Source organism: Cydia pomonella, chromosome 4, assembly GCF_033807575.1.
Source record: "Cydia pomonella isolate Wapato2018A chromosome 4, ilCydPomo1, whole genome shotgun sequence".
Classification (NCBI taxonomy): domain Eukaryota; kingdom Metazoa; phylum Arthropoda; class Insecta; order Lepidoptera; family Tortricidae; genus Cydia; species Cydia pomonella.
In genome coordinates this window covers 6,995,977-7,016,260 of record NC_084706.1, presented here as the reverse complement: position 1 = coordinate 7,016,260, position 20,284 = coordinate 6,995,977, and the positions used below count along the sequence as shown (strand labels likewise).

The 20,284-nt window shown below is 34.1% G+C and overlaps 1 protein-coding gene across 1 annotated transcript; it reads left to right on the top strand.

Moving 5' to 3' along the window:
* The first annotated feature begins 9,719 nt into the window (after positions 1 to 9,719).
* LOC133516947 (facilitated trehalose transporter Tret1-like) lies at positions 9,720 to 17,225 on the top strand. Its single transcript, XM_061850013.1, has 3 exons — positions 9,720 to 9,967; positions 13,989 to 14,130; positions 15,429 to 17,225. Exons 1-3 carry the CDS (start codon positions 9,848 to 9,850, stop codon positions 16,682 to 16,684), a joined length of 1,518 nt encoding a protein of 505 aa, XP_061705997.1. The 5' UTR covers positions 9,720 to 9,847; the 3' UTR covers positions 16,685 to 17,225.
* Positions 17,226 to 20,284: the final 3,059 nt, after the last annotated feature.

Genomic DNA, 20,284 nt, shown 5'->3' with positions numbered 1-20,284 from the left:
TATGTCATTCGATATATATCGCCATCAGGCGGGTCGTATGCTTGTTTGCCACCGACGTAGTATAAAAAAAATCAAATGTAGGGGGATAGCTATCGTTGATGTACAACATCATAAAAAACAAATATCTATATATATATATATAGTAGTTTTAACCGAGCTTTGCGAAAACTTATCTAAGTGTAGTAAAATTTAAGCTATGCTCATGTATGGACTGAGCACTCTATGCTTACTTATTTCTATATATATATCCATATATGAGTTATCTACGTGTAGTAATAATGTCATTATAATTAAATACCAAATCACATTACTATTGACAATGTAATAATTGTTGATGATAAATGTAATATTGAAAATTTAGTAATTAAAATGTAATTTCAAATAATGAACACTGAATGGATTGAAATGAACGAATGACAAGCTAGTTAATGTTACTCTTGATGATTGTGTTAGGATTTTAACAGATAATTGTATAAATGTCCAAAACTAAATCTATCATGCAACTAACTTTACTTATAGGTATCTAGTTACACAATTTGTTTAAACAATAGTTAGGAAATTCGTATCTTAATATTTTTTATGGCAACGCAAGACATGAGTTTAAGAATTAAGTTCGAATTGTGTATCTGTTTTTAACAACGGCTTTGAAGCATGCGTTAAACATGGGGCATGGCCAGATATGCTCTTTTTAAAAATGTACACGATTTTGGTCACATTTCATCCAAAAAAAACTCTCCTACATAATTTGAATATATACCTACTAATGTACCTACTTAGAAATGATACGCTAATATTTTTTTAATGTAGGTAAGTATACCTAATTATTTTGCCTTACTGGAAAATCAAACAATGTTATCACTGTAACCAAAGATTATGAGTTGACCAAGTTAACAAAGGCGACGTGTGATTTAGACGTAGAGTGACGTGTACTTTCCTACAGCAACAGAGTGACAGCTGGGGACAGTCAGTTCCTTAAAGTTGGAAATAATATGCATACACAAGCAAAACGGCTAAAAGTTCTCATAAAAAATCTCCGCCTCCTTCAAGAGGCTACAATATTATTATTTAGGTACTTAGGCCGCGGACTGATTCATACTCATACATTGCGCTTGATAGAAGAATTTAAGGAGATATCTATTTTGTTTTTATTTATGAAACAAATAGAAGTAAACGTAAGCTATTTAATTATATTTCAATTCGAACAATGTATCTAGAGCCATTTATGTTGTTTAATAGGAGGATAATAAATTTAGAATAAAAAGAAATATTACTGGAAATAAAACATATTTATTTAAATTACTTACATGTATTCTGACACTGCCAATTTCACAAAATCCAGATCACCACGTATTACATAAAATCCGCTTTAAACAATATCACAATGCGATACAAAGGTAAAATAATAGATTGAAGGTGTGGAGTTTAACCTCCTAGACTTCCGTCTCCAGCTACGGTCAGAGCAAGAATGTCCCCTCCACTGGTGGACACCCCATTCTGTGCTAAAATCCCCACCTTCATTCGAACTAAGTTTGTACAAAACAACCAAGACAACTTCCGGTTATCTATATTAATTAAACTTACTTTAAACTACTGTTATAGCAATTCATAATTACTGTTATAGCAATTCATAATTGAAGATAATTCATTTAAGATTTATTCATAATTTATTACATCACAATACTCTAATCGAAACTAAAATATACAAAGTGTACTTCCGGTTATCAAAATTAATTATCTATTAGTTTAACTACTTTTTATTACTATTCGTATTGCCGAAAAATATTATCTAGGTCTCTCTTTGTCACTTATTATCTAACACGGCCATTCTGATAGATACTTCGTTCTCGAAGTATCAACAAATAATACTAACCATATACAATTTTTATATAAATACATATTACCATTTCAAAATCATTGATTCACTTGTAACTCATAATCGTCATAATCGTAAATAATCATCGCATATCATACTGTGTACGGCCAATCACCCGCTGTCGGTGAAGCTTAATCACCCGCGACAGTGATTCCGGACATCAGCTAAAGTAATACTCATAATCGTCACATTATATTTCCACGTATAATCATTTAACCACTCAATCGTATACAATCATATTCGCTTATAATGTAATTATTCAAAATTTATTCTACAAATTCACCAGGCCATAGCCGTAGCTTGTCTTTTGCTACGGTTATGTTCCTTAAATAGCCAATACCTCTTAATGAATACCTATCATTATCCTGTATGTTTATTATTTCATAAGGACCTTTATATTTAGGACTTAATTTATTATGACGCCTGTGGTCCTGATTAACATTAACAGGATCTCCTATATTATATTGAATATTGTCCCTACGAGTAGAATCAAATCTGTCTTTTGAGTTTTGAGCTACAATTTTTAAACGCTGTTGTGCTAGTAACCTATCAGCCCTAACATCTATTATTTCATCGTTATCGTGTAATATCTCATCTAACCGAGCCTGCACAGTGGGAATATTAGAGTTCCTACCAACAAGTAACCGCATTGGTGAAAATCCCGTTGATTTTTGCACTGTGGTGTTCAAAGAAAGTTGGACTTTACTTAAAACGTTCGGCCAGTCTGACACGTCAACACAGGTGGTACTTAACATGTTAGTTATTGTTGCCACATAACGCTCAACCTGCCCGTTTCCACGGGGCGTACCCGTGGAAATCAAGTGATGCCTAACCTGCCATTCTTCGAATAGTTCTCGTATTGGCCGAGAATTAAAATTAGTGCCGCGATCAGTTACAATTAAGGAAGGAGTCCCAAATATAATGACAGAATCACGAACTTTGTTAACTAGCTCTTGAGCACCCATTGTTTTAAGTGGTTTTAAGATACAAAATTTGGTGAATCCATCAATTATTATTAGCAAGTACTTGTATCCATTGCTAGATAGAGGAAATGGCCCCGTACAATCTAAATGAACCGTATGAAACGGAATGGGAGTCTTATCGATCGGGTGTAGCATTCCTTGTTTTGGTCCACAATGGCTTTTCTTTTCGATGCAAATTCGACAGTGATTTATATATTTAATTACAAATTTAGAAATACCCGGAAACCAAAAGTACTCAAATATTTTTTGAAGTGTCTTTTCGGAACCAACGTGACAATTGTCATCATGGAACAAACGAAGAATGCTCAACCTACTTCCTTTGGGTACATATAATTTCGGTGCGGATGTGGGGTCTGCTTTGTAATATAAAATATTATTCTGAATCATGTACTGGTTATTATCTAAATCACCCGACCGTACTCTTTCAACTAAAGCCTGAGTCTCTAAATCCTGATCCTGAGCAGTCTCTAACCAAGAACGAGGCGAGATTATAAGATTAACAGATTCCGTTATTAAAGTTTCCGATGTTACATTTGCAGTTTGGGAAACGGCTTCTGACTTTTCACTTAATTCTGGGTTTCGACTAAAATAGTCTACATGACTAACATACTGGCCTTTCCTGTACTCGACTTCAAACGTAAAATCTTGCATATAACTCCACCATCGCGCCACTCTTGGGGAAATATCTCTTTTATTAAACGTAGATTTTATTGCATTACAATCAGTAATTATTTTAAATGTAATTCCCAAAAGGTATACGCGAAAATGTTTTAAAGCATTGTATATAGCCAAAGTTTCCAACTCGTAGGAATGGTATCGTGACTCACAGGGGCTTGTTCTTTTACTGAAATATGCTACAACTTTATTTAAACCGTTATTTCTTTGTAGAAGTATCGCACCATAGCCTATTGAACTCGCGTCAGTATGTAATTCCGTCGGCAATTCTGGATTAAAAATGGTTAATAACGGTTCTTTTGTCAAATGGTCAATCACGTAATCACGAGCCTCCTGTTGTTCTGATCCCCATTCCCACTTTTGGTCATTCTTTAGTAGTTTAGTTATACAAGCCGTTCGATAAGCAAATTCCGGTATGAAACGTCTAAAATAACTAGCAAGACCCATAAACTGCCTAACTTGTTTAACGTTTGCCGGGATAGGGGAATTAACTAAAGCAGATATCTTTTTTTGACTCGGCTTAACACCCTGGTGTGATATGGTTCTGCCCAAGTATTCGACACTAGTTTCAAAGAATTTACATTTTTTTATATTAATGGTGAAACCTGCATCACTCAAGGCCTTAAGCGTTTGGTCTAAATAATCAAGTGCCTCTGATATAGTAGTAAACGGTATTAAAAGATCATCAATGTAGACCAAAAGAAATTTTAATTCTTTAACTGCTTTTGTAATGGCTTTTTGAAAAACTGACGGCCCATTGCAGATTCCGAACGGCATTTTCAAAAACTCATATTGATTATCATTAGTTATGAATGAAGTGTATTTTATAGCTTCCGGTGCCACAGGAATCTGGTAAAAACCGTTTTTCATATCAATAGAAATAAAATAATGTGCTTTTCCTAGACGATCAATCTGGTCTTCGATGAGGGGAAGAGGGTAACGTTCCTTTTCTATTATTTTATTTAATGATCTGTAGTCAACACATAATCTGTCACTACCGTCAGGTTTCTTTACCAATAAAACAGGGCTAGCAAACTCTGAATCACTTTCTCGTATGATATTTTTACGAAGTAAATCATTAACAATGTTTTGCACCTTCTCCCTCTCAATCGGAGCCATTCGATAAGGCCGATAATGAATTATTTTGTTACTTTTTAATCGAATATTTAGTTCGCCTGTCTTAACTGTGCTCATATGATTGTCTGTTGGGAAAATAGAGGGATATTTTTTAAAAACATCGACTACCCTATCCTGCAAAGGTTTGTCCAAGTGTTCAAGTCGCAAAAAGAGATCATTAATGCCGGGGTTGTCTTGAACTACGCAAACTTGGGGCTCAATACTTTTGGTTGGTATCAAAACACTGCCAGTTGAATCTGTTACTAACGCTGCGTCACCACTCTGTACCGCATTACGCCCGATTAAACAGTCATAGTGGAGATCGTCATCTTTAACAACATTTAGTTCTAATTCTAAACATACATCACGGGACCGAACTGTAGTTTTTATCTTGGCAAAAACATGAAGCTTTCCTTTACCTACACCATCATAATATAAAGAACAAGGTAAGAAGGGACACCCAAGACGTTTCGCCACCGATTCTTTAATTACACTACAATCAGCTCCAGAGTCCAACAATGATTCCACTACAATGTCATTAATACAAATTTTTGTTAGTTTCTTGTCTAGTCACTTCGATTCAGATTCAGTGTTATTAATGTTTTTGTTCTGCTGTTGCCAAGTACGTTGAAAACACCTATCAGAGGAATGTCCCATTTTTTTACAAACTGTACAAGCCACACGATGAAAACATTTATCAAACGAGTGACCCACTTTGTTACAAAAAGAACACGTGGTCTTAGTCGTTTGAATGTTTTCATTTGCAGATTCCTTGTTATTGGACTGCGAAACATTTTTTGGGCAGCGAATCATCAGGTGTCCATTCTTTCCACAAAGAAAACACGTTTTTTCTTCCCTACGTAAATCGTTATTTAATTTAAAGCGTTTCAAATTATTTGAATTTGTCGATTGTGCAACAGAATCTAAAGGTCTTTTTTTTGACGCCTTCTCATACGAAGAAAGCAATGTTATCAAATCTTGAGTTGAACCTACCGCATTGTTTAGACTCGATATCCTTACATTCACTTCACTTATACCTCCACATACAAGTTCGATCAGCTGAGTTTCCGTAAAAGCTACCTTAGTGTTACGTAGTAACCTTATCTTTTCCCTAGCGTATTCACAATAGGTATCGGCTGATTCGGAAGTATACATAACAGCTTTAGATAATCTTTCAGAAAGATTCTTTTTTTCAGGGTATAAGTCTATAATGTCTTTACGCATAACTTCCCAAGACCGTTCGGTCTCCGGCTCCCATGTCTCAAACCATAATAAAGCAGAGCCCCGAAGGGCCTTACCGGCTTTGGCGGCTTGCTGAATGCTGCTCCATTTCATTTCAGCACCAAGCTTCTCGATTGATCTGCACCATGCCTCTGCTCCGTTGTCGTTCTTCTCGGGGTCGTATAACGGCAGCGCGACATCATCGTGCCGCTGATTTGATGTCACTGCCTCGCGAATAGCTTTCACGAGGGAGTCCAAAATTGGAGTTGGCTCCATGGCTTGTAAACATAGAAAAAAACAGAAACAAAAAAAAAATTAGGGGCGTGGTCTTATATATTTTTTTTTATGATCCCACTTCTGATGATAGAAGAATTTAAGGAGATATCTATTTTGTTTTTATTTATGAAACAAATAGAAGTAAACGTAAGCTATTTAATTATATTTCAATTCGAACAATGTATCTAGAGCCATTTATGTTGTTAAATAGGAGGATAATAAATTTAGAATAAAAAGAAATATTACTGGAAATAAAACATATTTATTTAAATTACTTACATGTATTCTGACACTGCCAATTTCACAAAATCCAGATCACCACGTATTACATAAAATCCGCTTTAAACAATATCACAATGCGATACAAAGGTAAAATAATAGATTGAAGGTGTGGAGTTTAACCTCCTAGACTTCCGTCTTCAGCTACGGTCAGAGCAAGAATGTCCCCTCCACTGGTGGACACCCCATTCTGTGCTAAAATCCCCACCTTCATTCGAACTAAGTTTGTACAAAACAACCAAGACAACTTCCGGTTATCTATATTAATTAAACTTACTTTAAACTACTGTTATAGCAATTCATAATTACTGTTATAGCAATTCATAATTGAAGATAATTCATTTAAGATTTATTCATAATTTATTACATCACAATACTCTAATCGAAACTAAAATATACAAAGTGTACTTCCGGTTATCAAAATTAATTATCTATTAGTTTAACTACTTTTTATTACTATTCGTATTGCCGAAAAATATTATCTAGGTCTCTCTTTGTCACTTATTATCTAACACGCTCAGCCAAATCTACGAGTATGAACGACTTTGATTTACTGCTCGCCGCGCCGCGCGCAGCTTGCTTTTAGTCCGCGGCCTTACGTCTATATTTTGGTTTTAATTTCAAACAATTTTTTTTTTATGAAAATTGATATACTAAATACGTATATTAAAACGGGTGACTCATGTTGGGGCGAAAATTGTAATTATATGTAATATTTCTGAGCCTCACTAACAGGACAGGACTCGACTTTAGGCTCACTTAGAACCGATCGCGTATTTTCAGTGTTTAGAACTGCATCGATACGACTGCACTGTACTGCACTTAGTGTATGAACACTTTGAACTTCAAACTGCAATGCCTAGAGGAAGGACTTTTTATAGATACGGAAATTTTTATTTCCTCAAACATGCTAATTGCATACAGATTTTACAAGTAAATTATATTAGTATCACATGTTTAGCTAAAATATGATATGCAAATTTAAGGCTAGAAAATCCTTTATTATTACAATGTCAAAACTAATATAATAATACAAATTCATTAGCATAACATGTAAGTCATATATAATTTAAATGCATTCATACAATTCATCCAAATTCTAGTATACCTATTAGATATAAGGTTAGTCTAAGTCTCCTAAACAAAGGCGATGATATATTGCGATGTTTGTTATTTGATTCAACTATTATAAGAGGGAGAGAGATAGAGAATAGAGAATCAGAGTGGTTCCACTGAGCTATGTATACGAGGTTTAGCCATTTCTTGCAATTTTCATTACATTGCGGGACGGTCACGTCTGAAAATATTGGTACGGACAAAGTGCCAAACATATGTATACGCTACCCTAATATATGGGCCCTAATATATGGGCCATAATGACGTGTATATATATTTCTGGAAACCGTGTCGACGATTTCAGACATGACTGTACAGAGCTATTTTCAAATATAGAATCTCATATTTGAATGTCTACGGAATTCAAATTTGACTCTACTTCTAATTGTCTAAAAATAAAGTCATGTCATAAAATACTTGTCTAAATTTAATAATAAATAATGTTGTGGTAATCAAGAAGTTCCAGTCATTTAATAAAGCTCCAAGGACCTCCTGTAATCCTTTTCATATATCATATTTATTTTGGTACATGCTGTAATTTTTTCTCTTGCACGGCTAAGTTAGTGACAAGAAATGGTTTCTGATATAAAAATTTCTGCCGTAAGTTACCTACTTATATAAATACTTAGACCTTTATGTAGCCCTTATCATGTAGAATAAAATTTATCTATATCTAGAGATGGGTAGGGGTACTCAGTATCTACTGATTTAGGTGGATTAAAACTATTGATAAGAAAAAAATAAAAAAGTGAGATTTAAGAACTAAATTTCTTATTGAAGAGGTTAATGTGTGTGAACAATATTTACTTAATAAAAAGCATACACGGTGTAACACGAGGAAACCGAAGGATTTTAACAGTGTATTCCTGATCACATTTAGAGACTAAAATGTCATATAAACTTTTCTGGATTCCGCCTAGTTCCAGAGTTAATTAAAATTAAAGTTAATTAAAGTTAAAAAAACATCTTATTGTAACTTAGTGTAAAACGCCTTTTTGGTAGCGATGATGCCATTATGGGGCGTATTCTAAATATCCTTATTGATAGATGTTAAAAAGTGACCAGTAACCTTTGCCAAAACTACTAAGTATTACAAAAAAATCGTAAAAATTAATTATCAGTGCCCATTTTACCATAACATTAACTTTTTATGTACAAATCTTTCAAAAATTTTGAAAAAATAAACAAAAATTTTTTTTTGCCGAAATTTACTTAAACTTATGTAGTTACTTAACAGTTTTTTTTCCGTCTTTTGGCCTCAGAAGTGCCTGGTTATAATCTTTCTTATGTTACACCGTGTATAAGACGCTTAATTTAAAAAAAAAGGTAATCACTGGTGAGAACCAATTTGTGATAATGCATACTCGTAGTTGTTAAAAATTTTGTTTTAAAAAAGAAGGTATTTACTTTAAAAATATAGGACTTAAGTTAAGTTAAGATAACTGCATTTCGCGCCAAAGTGCATGTTTACACTGCACTTACGACCTTTTATTAAGGGTTTTTCAAACAAAACTTAAAAATGGCTCAACCGATCATGTTCAAAGTTTTTTTGTACTTTATTCTATGGCTACGTTTTAATTTTTTTTGAATTTTGGTTCCAAAGTTATAGTGAGATAAACATTATTTCGGCCTTTAGATACGATATTTTCCAAAATTATTCACACGTTCGTGGTCTCTGAATATTTTTTTTCGTGTCTATTAGTTACATGTATACAGTGCCCCCCTTAACATATATATTTCTTACAATTTTGAGTACTTAATCTAGTAGCGGCTTACAAATTACACCTATATTTCAAATTTATATGCCCCTTTCAGCACTCTAAATAGTTATACCCACCAATTTGGGTATAAACGAGTAAATACGGGTATATTGAGTAAATACTGAAGTATTTAGCTTCTATAGCGACCTTTGAGCGGAACTGGATGCTACTGAGGATTTTGATAAGATTTTTAAGAATTAACTCCTGTTAATCCCAACCCCTAACTGCCACTAGTAACCAAAAAGTAACGTTCTTACGAACATGAAATAAGTCTTTGAAATTATTTTCATGCCTTAATTGCAATCGATAACGTGATTGTTTATAAATCAAATTATTATTGACGTATGCGGCAATTAATGACATTATACACTCTTATTATATATAATTACTGAAATGTTCGTTCCTAATAATATTTGATCGCGTTCGAGTATGCTTGGCTCATTGTGATAAGATAGTATCGTATCGTATCTATTAAGAGATCCGCAAGAACATAAAACTTTGTTTCGGGCTTGTGGCACAGTGCTGACCGGTTGTGTCTCGCCATCGCCATGGCGCACGGAAACAAAGTGATTTCTGCGGAATTGGAGAAAATTCACAAGCAAAGTTTAGAAAAAGACAGTGAAGTCAAAGATGTATATTACAATAAGAAAACGCCATATCGGAGACAGGTGTGTGATACCTACATAATTTAGAGAAGTGTGGTTAGTGTAAAAAGCGCGAAAATTTCGTCTACGTAAAGTAAACGTACGTACGTAGTTAAGTACATTAAAAAAATTGACAATTTAAGTCACTTTTCGGCAAAGCGTAGCGGGCCGATTCTGAATCCTAACCAGCAACGATGCCGAAGTTACCTACATATAGATATCAATTATTTTCATATATGAAAAAACTGCAGTAAGTTTACAAAATTACTTAACCCATGAAATAAATTACGCCTTAAAATAAAACAATAAACCTGTATATATTAAAAGAAATTTGAGATAAACGTATGAAACGTATGAAATATATGTTTCCAACTTTTTAATAATAAAACAGTTGGGAATATTATTTACTAAAATGACCAGCAACTAAAATGATTTGGTTTATAATTTTTAAAATAATTTTGTCATAAAAATGTAGGTTTGTGAAAAATGTTAAACTTTAATGTGTAGGTATCTTTTTTTAGGGTTCCGTAGTCAACTAGGAACCCTTATAGTTTCACCATGTCCGTCTGTCTGTCTGTCTGTCTGTCTGTCTATCCGAGGCTTTGCTCCGTGGTCGTTAGTGCTAGAATGCTGAAATTTGGCATGGATATATAAATCAATAAAGCCGACAAAGTCGTACAATAAAATCTAAAAATTTAATTTTTTTTGGTGTACCTGCCCTACACGTAAAGTGGGGGTGAAATTTTTTTTTCGTTTCAACCCTAGAGTGTGGGGTATCGTTGGAAAGGTCTTTCAAAACTAATAGGGGTTTTCAAGAACATTTTTTGATAAAGTGAATATATTCGGAGATAATCGCTCCGGAAGAATGAAAAAATGTGTCCCCCCCCCCCCTCTAACTTTTAAACCATAGGTCCAAAAAATATGAAAAAATTGTGAAAGTAGAGCTTAAGAAAGACATTAAATGAAAACTATAGCGGACATGATCAGTTTAGCTGTTTTTGAGTTATCGCAAAAAGTTTTCCCTTCATAGTAAAAAGACTTACTTTAATTAGGTACTGATTATGCAAATTTGCCTATTTGTTTAACTCGGGTGAAAGGTACCGTTTCATCCCTTGGTGAACAATTTACTATACTTTAAGCTCCAGTTTAGCTTATTGTGACGGAAGAGTAACTACGGAACCCTACACTGAGCGTGGCCCGACATGCTCTTGTTTTTAATACCACTACGGCAAACAAGCATACGGCCCGCCTGATAGTAAGCAGTCACCGCAGCCTATGGACGCCTGCAACTCCAGAGGTGTTACATGCGCGTTGCCGACCCTTTAAAATCCTATCTATCTATCTACTTTGAATTAGTAATAATACATATCATCTTTCTTTTAATTTAACGGCATTATATGCGGAACTTTAGAACCTAAGTACCTAACTATGAAAACCTAACCTATACCTAACTTTGAAAATAAAATAATTTTCACCTCATATTTTTATAAGACTAATATTAAATCAATAAATATTTAAATTAACCCTGTATAAGTTGAATATTTCCATAATTGAACAGATTAGCTTAATTTTATTGTATTTATGAAATATAACTTTTGTTGACACAATAAAAACAAGTAAATCATAATAAAATCATTTAAATTAATAACTTATAATTATTATAAATAAAAAAATCAATTAATGTTTAAATTGTTATCAATATTTCTCTATATGATTTGGTATTTTATTGTAAAATAAATAAAATACAAGTTGAAAAGTGAATAAAATAACAATTTGAATTTTCAAGTTTTCCAAAATTTTAACTCAATGCGCCACCTGAAGATGTCGAATTAGAATTTTGAAATTCTGCATGAAAAGGAACTTTTGAAAGTACAGGTCACTGATTGGCTATGCCTATGCAGGAATTAACAAAATAAATAGAAAAAACTTTAGCGCTCTATTAATTATAATTAAAAGATTAAAATAAAGCTCGTTAATACATTCACGTTTTATTAAACTAGGTTCCTATATAGCCTATTTTACAGTATTCATGTTTCAAAAACGAACGGAAACTAACAGAACCTGGAGTCGTTTACTCAAAGCCCTTGAACTGGTTTCGATGCATTTATTAACCTAAAGTACCTAGTCTTTAATAGGCATTGAATCATGATTAGGCAATGACCGACCGGACTTCCTTGGCATTCCTTGTTTGCATTGTAATTAGGAAATACGTGTGCTTTACTATAGTTGTAAATTGAACTGTGACCCTTTACGTTCTAGCGGCAGATTCGCGATAGTACAAGATTATTGTTGGCAAATAAAAGAAAAATAGTGTAAATGTATTTATTTTATAACATATTTAAATACGGGTATCGCAATTTTAAAATGTGTCCAAAATGCGAATGTTTAAATGATTCATAACTTTGTGTAAACTAAAAGTTTTTATAGATAAAATGCAGTAATTTTAGAATACATATACTAAGTTCATTAGGATAAATACAGGCAATAAGTTATAATAAACCTACGTTCAGTGAACTTGAGATAGTGAAAATGCAACTTAACAAATCATTAATGATATGACTTCCACGTGCTGCCCTTGTTTTATACTCGTACAATGTATGGCATTTGATATCACAATATTATGTAAATATGTACATAATATCTATGCATACATTAGTCATTCCGAGACTTTAACCACGATTAAGTTAAAGTTTTGTATAAATTTAAGAGTAAATTTAAGAGTTTTTCAAATCAATTAATAGTAGGTACTAAATAAGTGTCGTACACGTGCAGAATGTTAAGTTTCACTTGGTAATGGATCCTCATTTTTGGTTGGGACTTATATTGACTACAAAGGATCCTGATGTAGTTTTGAGCTGTGCTAAGAAAGGGTATTCGTTTTACTAATGTAGGTACTAAAACTTATGATTGCAGTAATTAGAAGCTAGATCTGTGTATTGTCTGTGAAACTTAATTTGACACATACTAACAATAACACATGCCAATGCCAATTCTCCCGCACCAATTGATGAAATTTGCAGAGATGCAGATAATAATCAATGAACCGACTTTTATCTTTCCCAAATATATTTACTTCGGTCTTTGTGGCACAACAAATCGATAAAAAAATGCAAATGTAAAACGAAATACGATAAATTATGTATGGAATGACGATAAAATGCATTAATCTATACACTTTTAATTTGGTAACTTTAGATTCTAATTTATAAGCGGTTATATCAAATGAAGTTCAATTGACCCCGGCCTACCGTAAGTAATTACAAGATCGGTTTACACGAGCTGGCGCCATACGTTTATGGGAATATTGACGCTTCAATTGTATTACTTAGATATTTCAATATCAATATAACCCAAAATAATAAGTTGAAGAGTATTTCATTGTTAAATTCGTTCTCAAATTCAAACATCAAATATATGCGTAGTTTTACGTAGAACATCCGTTTGTTTTTAAGCTAACATCATTTCTATAAAGTACGAAAAAAAAAAACAAATTGTAGATATTCTTAATACCGAGTATTCAAAATCCAAAATTATATAAATAAAATTTATTCCTGTACTGTGACTTTTTGATGCCACTGCGATTTAATTGTAAAAGATAAAATATAATGTTACCTGCCCGTAATTAGTTTATATGTATTTACTTTGATAATTAGAACGTATTATACTAAAAGGAGAAAATATCGAAATATGGACGATGGTTTAGGTACTTGTCGTGTGGTTCAATTGCACCTGGTCTACCCTAGCTACTCGTACATATTCAGTACTAAATTAATTTTGTACTCGGCAGAAACGTCTGCAACGATACCATAATTCACTTGAGACAGTGAGTTTATTCTTTTTCGTTATTTCCAAAGATTCTGTACTAATGAAAATTCGAAAAAAAAAATCGATTCGAAGTCCCCAATTTTTTTTTACTCGAGAAAACTCGATTACGCAAGCTGTTCATAGCATATCGTAACAGCTTACGTAATCGATCGAGTTATCTCGAGTAAAATTTGTTAATAGAAGCGCCCGAAATTTAAATAAATACATATGTTGATGGCAGGCATTGGCGGCGCTCGGTACAGTGATGCTCAACTGTGGAGTTGGAGCCACGGCCGGTTTCTCCGCGGTTCTCATACCTCAGCTGAAGCACGGCCGGAATAAACTCGACCACAAACTCAACACTGAAATGGAGTCTTGGGTAGGTACGTGTATCTGCTTCTAAAGTTTAGGTATTAGTCTATCAACGAATACCCGCTGTGTCGCGTAAAGCTTTGCGCAAATCGTTAATAAGGTACCCGTACCAGTTCAGGTAGGTATTTATGAATGTCGTGCCTTCAATCTAGGTAATATCCTACCTAGATTGAAGGCACCAATAGTCAGCCTTTTTACGAAATTTCTATGTTCAAGATCGTTTGATTCGCCCATTAATAGACCAATAAGAATCATACATGTTTTTAATATTAAAAATTTTAATAAAGTTTTTTTTTTATATATATAAATAAGAAAACGTAATTGAATTTAGCATTTGGAAATATTCCATTAAATATATTTAAAGGGCCTTTTTTACCAGTAATCAGTCCCCTGTGTACTATAGTAATAGACAACCTTTAAGTACCCAGTGACCAGCCATCCCATTTTAAAGGCTGACTCGTGGGTTCTAAGTTCCGTGATCTCAGTGTCCAGTGGTCAGCCACAGGCTGACTACTGGGTAATCGATGTATTTCAATCAAATAAAGTCTTAATAATGTAAATATTTAAAGGTGCTTGATTTAACGAATTTCGATTAATTAGAAAATAAATAAAAATCTTGAATCCTATAGTCGGCTGACTTTTGGTTTTACAACCATTTTAAAATTACTGACTCAAACCACTTAGTCAGCGAGGGGAGGCTGACTATTGGATTTTGTACAAAAAAGTAGTTCCCAATAATGAACCACCTTAAAAATCACAATATAAAGCAGTCCCCATTCTCTTAACAAAAAATCACAATTCGGCTGCTAACGTCTTACCAAAATACTACGCTATTCTCGTATCCTTTATGTCAGAAGACAGCACTTCTCTGAAGTAGACTAATCCTGTGGTCCATGATAGACATTTTTTTTAAATACATTAAGCTATTTTTCATTTAATAGTTTATCAATTTATAATATCACCTAATTTTGTCATGAAAATTAGAAAAACTTTGCTAAGTACAACCAAAAATAACCAAGAGAGGCTGACCATTGGTGCATGGCTGAGCACTGATGCCTTTACCCTACTAAACATGGACGTGGAACTATAAGACTTTTAGGTGTAAGACTGTCCTATATCTAATACTCGTGTTTATTTATTTACTCTGTTCTGCGTCATTTCACGCCAGTTGATTGAACTTGATTGACCGGTGGGCAATAAAGTTCATGAGATTTTGTGCGGCATGCCTGATGCGCTTCTTACTTTGCACACTCTTTTTACTTTGAGGTGCGTATTCATATCTAATACGAATATTTGTTTATTTTTTCAGCTGCTGCCGCCTCATTTGCGCTTATATTTGGCAACCTGATATCGGGATACTTGATGGAGAGGTTTGGCCGAAGAAGTTCTCAGATTATGCTATCCTTTCCATATATGGCCGGATGGGCTATCATTGGCTTCGCAGACAATATATATTTAGTGCTATTTGGAAGATTCATCACTGGATTTTGCCAAGGCTGGCTTGGTCCTTTGGGCTCGGTGTTTGTTGGGGAAGTCAGCAGCCCTCTAAATAGATCTGTATTTTTAGCCGGTTTGTCACTGGCGATAGCTTTCGGAGTGTTCATGTCGCATCTTTTTGGAACACTAATGCACTGGAAGTACGCAGCTCTACTTTGTGGATTATTTCCGCTAATCGGATGCATTTTGACGTATTGTGTAAAGGAGTCTCCTACCTGGCTAGCTTCAAAAAACAGAATCGATGATTGCATAGAATCATTTCAGTGGTACCGCGGAACAAGCCCTGAGATGAAAAATGAACTTGACAAAATTATATTTGAGCAATCCCAAAGAGATAAATCAAAGAGTAAATTAAAAACCTTACTGGCTAATATAAGAAAGCCTGAATTTTGGAAACCTCTTTGCATAATGATCGTGTTCTTTATTTTAACGCAGCTAACTGGAGTGAATGTTATTTGCGCGTACACTACAGAGATGATGAAAGAGCTCATCGGGAACCATGCTAACAGAAGTACATCGAGTGCAGCTATGTTGAGTATAGATATTCTAAGATGCGTATCCTTAGTTGTTGCGTGTTTCCTACTTCGTAAACTTGGTCGTCGACCAATGGCTTTATTCAGTGGAATGTCTACATGTCTTACGCTAATAGCACTATCTGGTTACTTATATCTCGTCAATAACCGTGTCATAAGACATATATCGCCAATAGTTTCCCTAAGTCTGATAGCTATTTATATTATTGTTTCTAATTTTGGTGTGGTACCTTTGCCCTGGAATATGGTTGGGGAGTTGTTTGCCACGGAGACGAGGGGTTTAGGCTCAGGCTTCAGTGTCATGACTACCTCAGTAGCTTACTTTGGGACGATAAAAACTGCACCTGCAATGTTCGAAAGCATAGGACACCACGGAACGTACCTATTTTATGGATTATCTACTATGCTGGGTACTATATTTTTATTCTTCTGCTTACCAGAAACGAGAGGTAAAACTTTAATAGAAATTGAAGAGCACTTTAGAAATAGAAAACAAACAAATACGAAACCTGTTCCTGATGACGGAACTGTATAATTTTTTTTACTATGAATATAATACTTTTGAGGATCTCTTAACTGTAAGTAGGCTTTATTATAACAGTTAAGATATTTAACATTAGTAAAATTATACAAGCTGTTAAGTAAATAGGTACACGAACTAGTAATTAGTTAGACTATTTATAATTAGAAAATAAATTATTTGTTTCGGTAATTATGTACAGCGAGTTGCAAAATTGCATTGACACATTATGAATGGAATTCATTCATTAAGTGGATATGCACTTTAGCGGCTGGGTGTACCTGTACCATTATTGTTAATTAAAAGATTTATTGAATTAAAGTCTGATAAAACCAATTTAAATATAACTAGATAACAATATGTGTCATTGATAAGTAAAATGTGCCATTATCACGCAGACAGCTGGGCCCTTATTCGACATGCTAAAAGTGACGTTTCGTGTTGATTTCCATTTGATGTGAGAAATATTGTGACTTGTCGAATTGCTATTATCACCACCTGTCAGTGAACAATATCCACACTAGAGGCGGGGCGTTGTACCGGAATAGTTTTTGGAACAGGTTATTTGTAATAGACTACTTTTAGCTTATCGAGTATTTAAAAGTACGGACTTTGATTTCTGAAATAAAACAAATATGAAACTTTTATCACCTCGTACCTCCATTCTTACCGTTACTTTAGGTAAAATAAAATTTTGTTAACAGATGGTCGTCTGGGTGTCTGTTGTATCTAAAAATAATGTAATAATATATAACAAAAATATGACAATAGATTCATAGCCTTCACTCAAAACGTCACCATATTTCCGACCCTTACCGAAATAATAAGTCGATATTTGTATAAATAATCCTTATTTGTAAGACGCCTAAGCACGGCAAATACGTAAACTGCCTATTGGGGGTCATACTCGTAAAACTGGTATTTTAGACGTACTTTTGGTACGAGTAACAGAGACGTACTTTTGGTACGCAGTCCCAGCTCTAGTCAGGATTCTAGTTGTCAAATATAAGCGTGTCGAATACGTATTAGTTAACTGTCAAATGAAATTAGATCAACGGTAGACTTTTTTGTCGATGGGTATGGCTGCCATGTTTGGATTTATGACATTTAAAAGGGGATCCTAAGGCAGAGAGTAGTTTTACCTGTACGATTTTGATTCTTCTACTGGACACAAGATGGAGTTAGCTGCCAAATTCCGATCAGGCTGACGCAACTAGGAAGAAAAAAGTTTTGTATGGAATTTGTTTCGCAAATCATTGCCAACGAAGAAAAAGAAAACGTCAGTGCTATTTATTCTGTCAAGTTTACATCAAGTCTACTGTCAGCCTAATTGCTTTGTTTGTTTTGAAGGCTTCAATGTTTTGTTCGGGTATTTCGTGTAATTTCTTTATTATTTAGTGCAAAAATCGAAAATAGTCAACCGTGATCAGAGTAAAGAGCGAGTTTGTTACAATGCCAGCGAGAAAACGGTTTACTAAGTGTGAAATATGTGGCAAGCGAGCCACTCGAGAAAATCACGAAAAAAGGGATTTTATGGCGAAATTTCCCTTGGATGAAGACTGGTAAGTATTGCTTTAGATACTTTTGACCTTATTTTGGGTCAGCAGGCTATAAACACATCGAAAATTAGATATTTTACATTATTTTTCGTTGTGAACTAGGGATGTACTATAAGTATCGATAACTGTAGTTTTATTTGTATATCAGTGTAAATAATTAAATTAAATATGTGAAATTTCCTTAGAACTAGCATGCAATATGACCATAATTAATTCGTCGAAGATTAATAATGCATACATTATCTATTACTTATGCATTAATGGTCATTAGTTAACATATTTTTTTTATCTTTATTCTAAAATGTAAGAAAATTAATCTCTGTTTTTATGATAAATAAAGAAATATTATAGGAGATTATTACACAAACTGACTTAGTACTAAAGTATGAATGGCATGTGTTGTGGGTACTTAGACAACAATATATATATATATATACCCACAACACATGCCATTCATACTTTAGTACTAAGTCAGTTTGTGTAATAATGTATATATATATATATATATATGTACATAGTCCTAATTTATAAGTATTTATAAATACATAGGAAATACCCATGTCTCAGGAACAAATATTCATGCTCATCACACTAATAAATGCCCGTTCCAGGATTTGAACCTGGGACCATCGGCTTCATAGGCAGGGTCGCTGCCAACAAGGCCAGACCCGTTCTCATGATTAACAGACATATAAATACATAAAAAGTTAAAGCATTGGTAAAGGGTTGTTGATAACTGGATGCCGAAAAACATGATTTATAGATGCATATTAGCGCGAAATAATCAGTTGATCATCTCATTAGCAAACACATGGAATATAAACTGTAGATAAAGTCATGTTTTTCCAAGGCTGTATGTTTTCAGATGCAGGCAGTGGGCCAAATTTGTTGGGAACGAAGACCTGATACATCTTCCCATAGAAAAGTTACATTTATTCAAACATGTATGTGCACATAATTATGAAAATCAAGCATTTAATAAAATAAAAAAAACACGACTTAAAAACTGTATTAAAATAATTCGGGTCCACATTAAGCCCGACCAGATAGTAGTCCAATTAAGAACTATCCACTATATAACATACAACTTAAATGTGGACTCGATGCTAACCTGATTTCGAGTACAAAATTTGTAGACAGGAGCCTATGTTTCAACCCTCCCCATTTTATCGATATCGATAAGAATCGTAAGCGTGTAGCGTACTACATTATTTAAATCGCTTATGTTGGTACTATGGTTCTTTGACAGTTCTTTGTCGTACATTTTGTTAATGATTTGCGAAACAAACTGATTCCACTCGCTAGTATGGAAGTCCCGTCTCTTAAAACGTAGTGATTATATGCTCTTTGACAATGACATGCAGTTGCGTCGATGTAGATCTATCATAAAACGTACATGTGACGCATGTGACAATTGTCCAGGATGAAAGAACTATCTTGACAATTAACATAAAGCAATACAATACCACAAAATGTCAACAAGAAAACAGATTTATTATAAAAATACAAATTATATACAAAGCTTCATTTTAAAACCAATGGTCGTGGGTTCTAACCCCGGCTCTTAACAATGTGCATCTTGTAACATGTACCGATTGCTTTTCAGTAAAGTAAAATATATTATCATGAGGAAGATGGAGTAGCCCCAATAAGGTATATTTTCCCCTCTGGGTTAGAAGGTCAGATAGTAGTGACACAGGGAGATATAGTGAAGAATGCGGAAAAACAAGCATTTATTGTGTTGTTAGGCTAGTTCTTTTTTTCAAAATTTGAAAACGAACGCAACAGCATGCTCAAAGCCCCCTGTGAGTCAGAATCTGTTAAATTCAGGCTTAAGACGAAACAGGAGCTGAGCCCGTACACAAATTTGAGATTTTTAGGTAAAAGGTAAAAAATATCGCCGTCGCGCTGACGAGTGTGGCACCCCGTACCTAGCTAGAGACTATCCCTTGTGTGTGTACCAACCAACCAAATTTTAGACAAATATGATACGTCTTCTTCTTCTTTGTCGTTGTACTCTTTGCAGAGCGTCGTGGTCAACTGCTGATATCAGGCG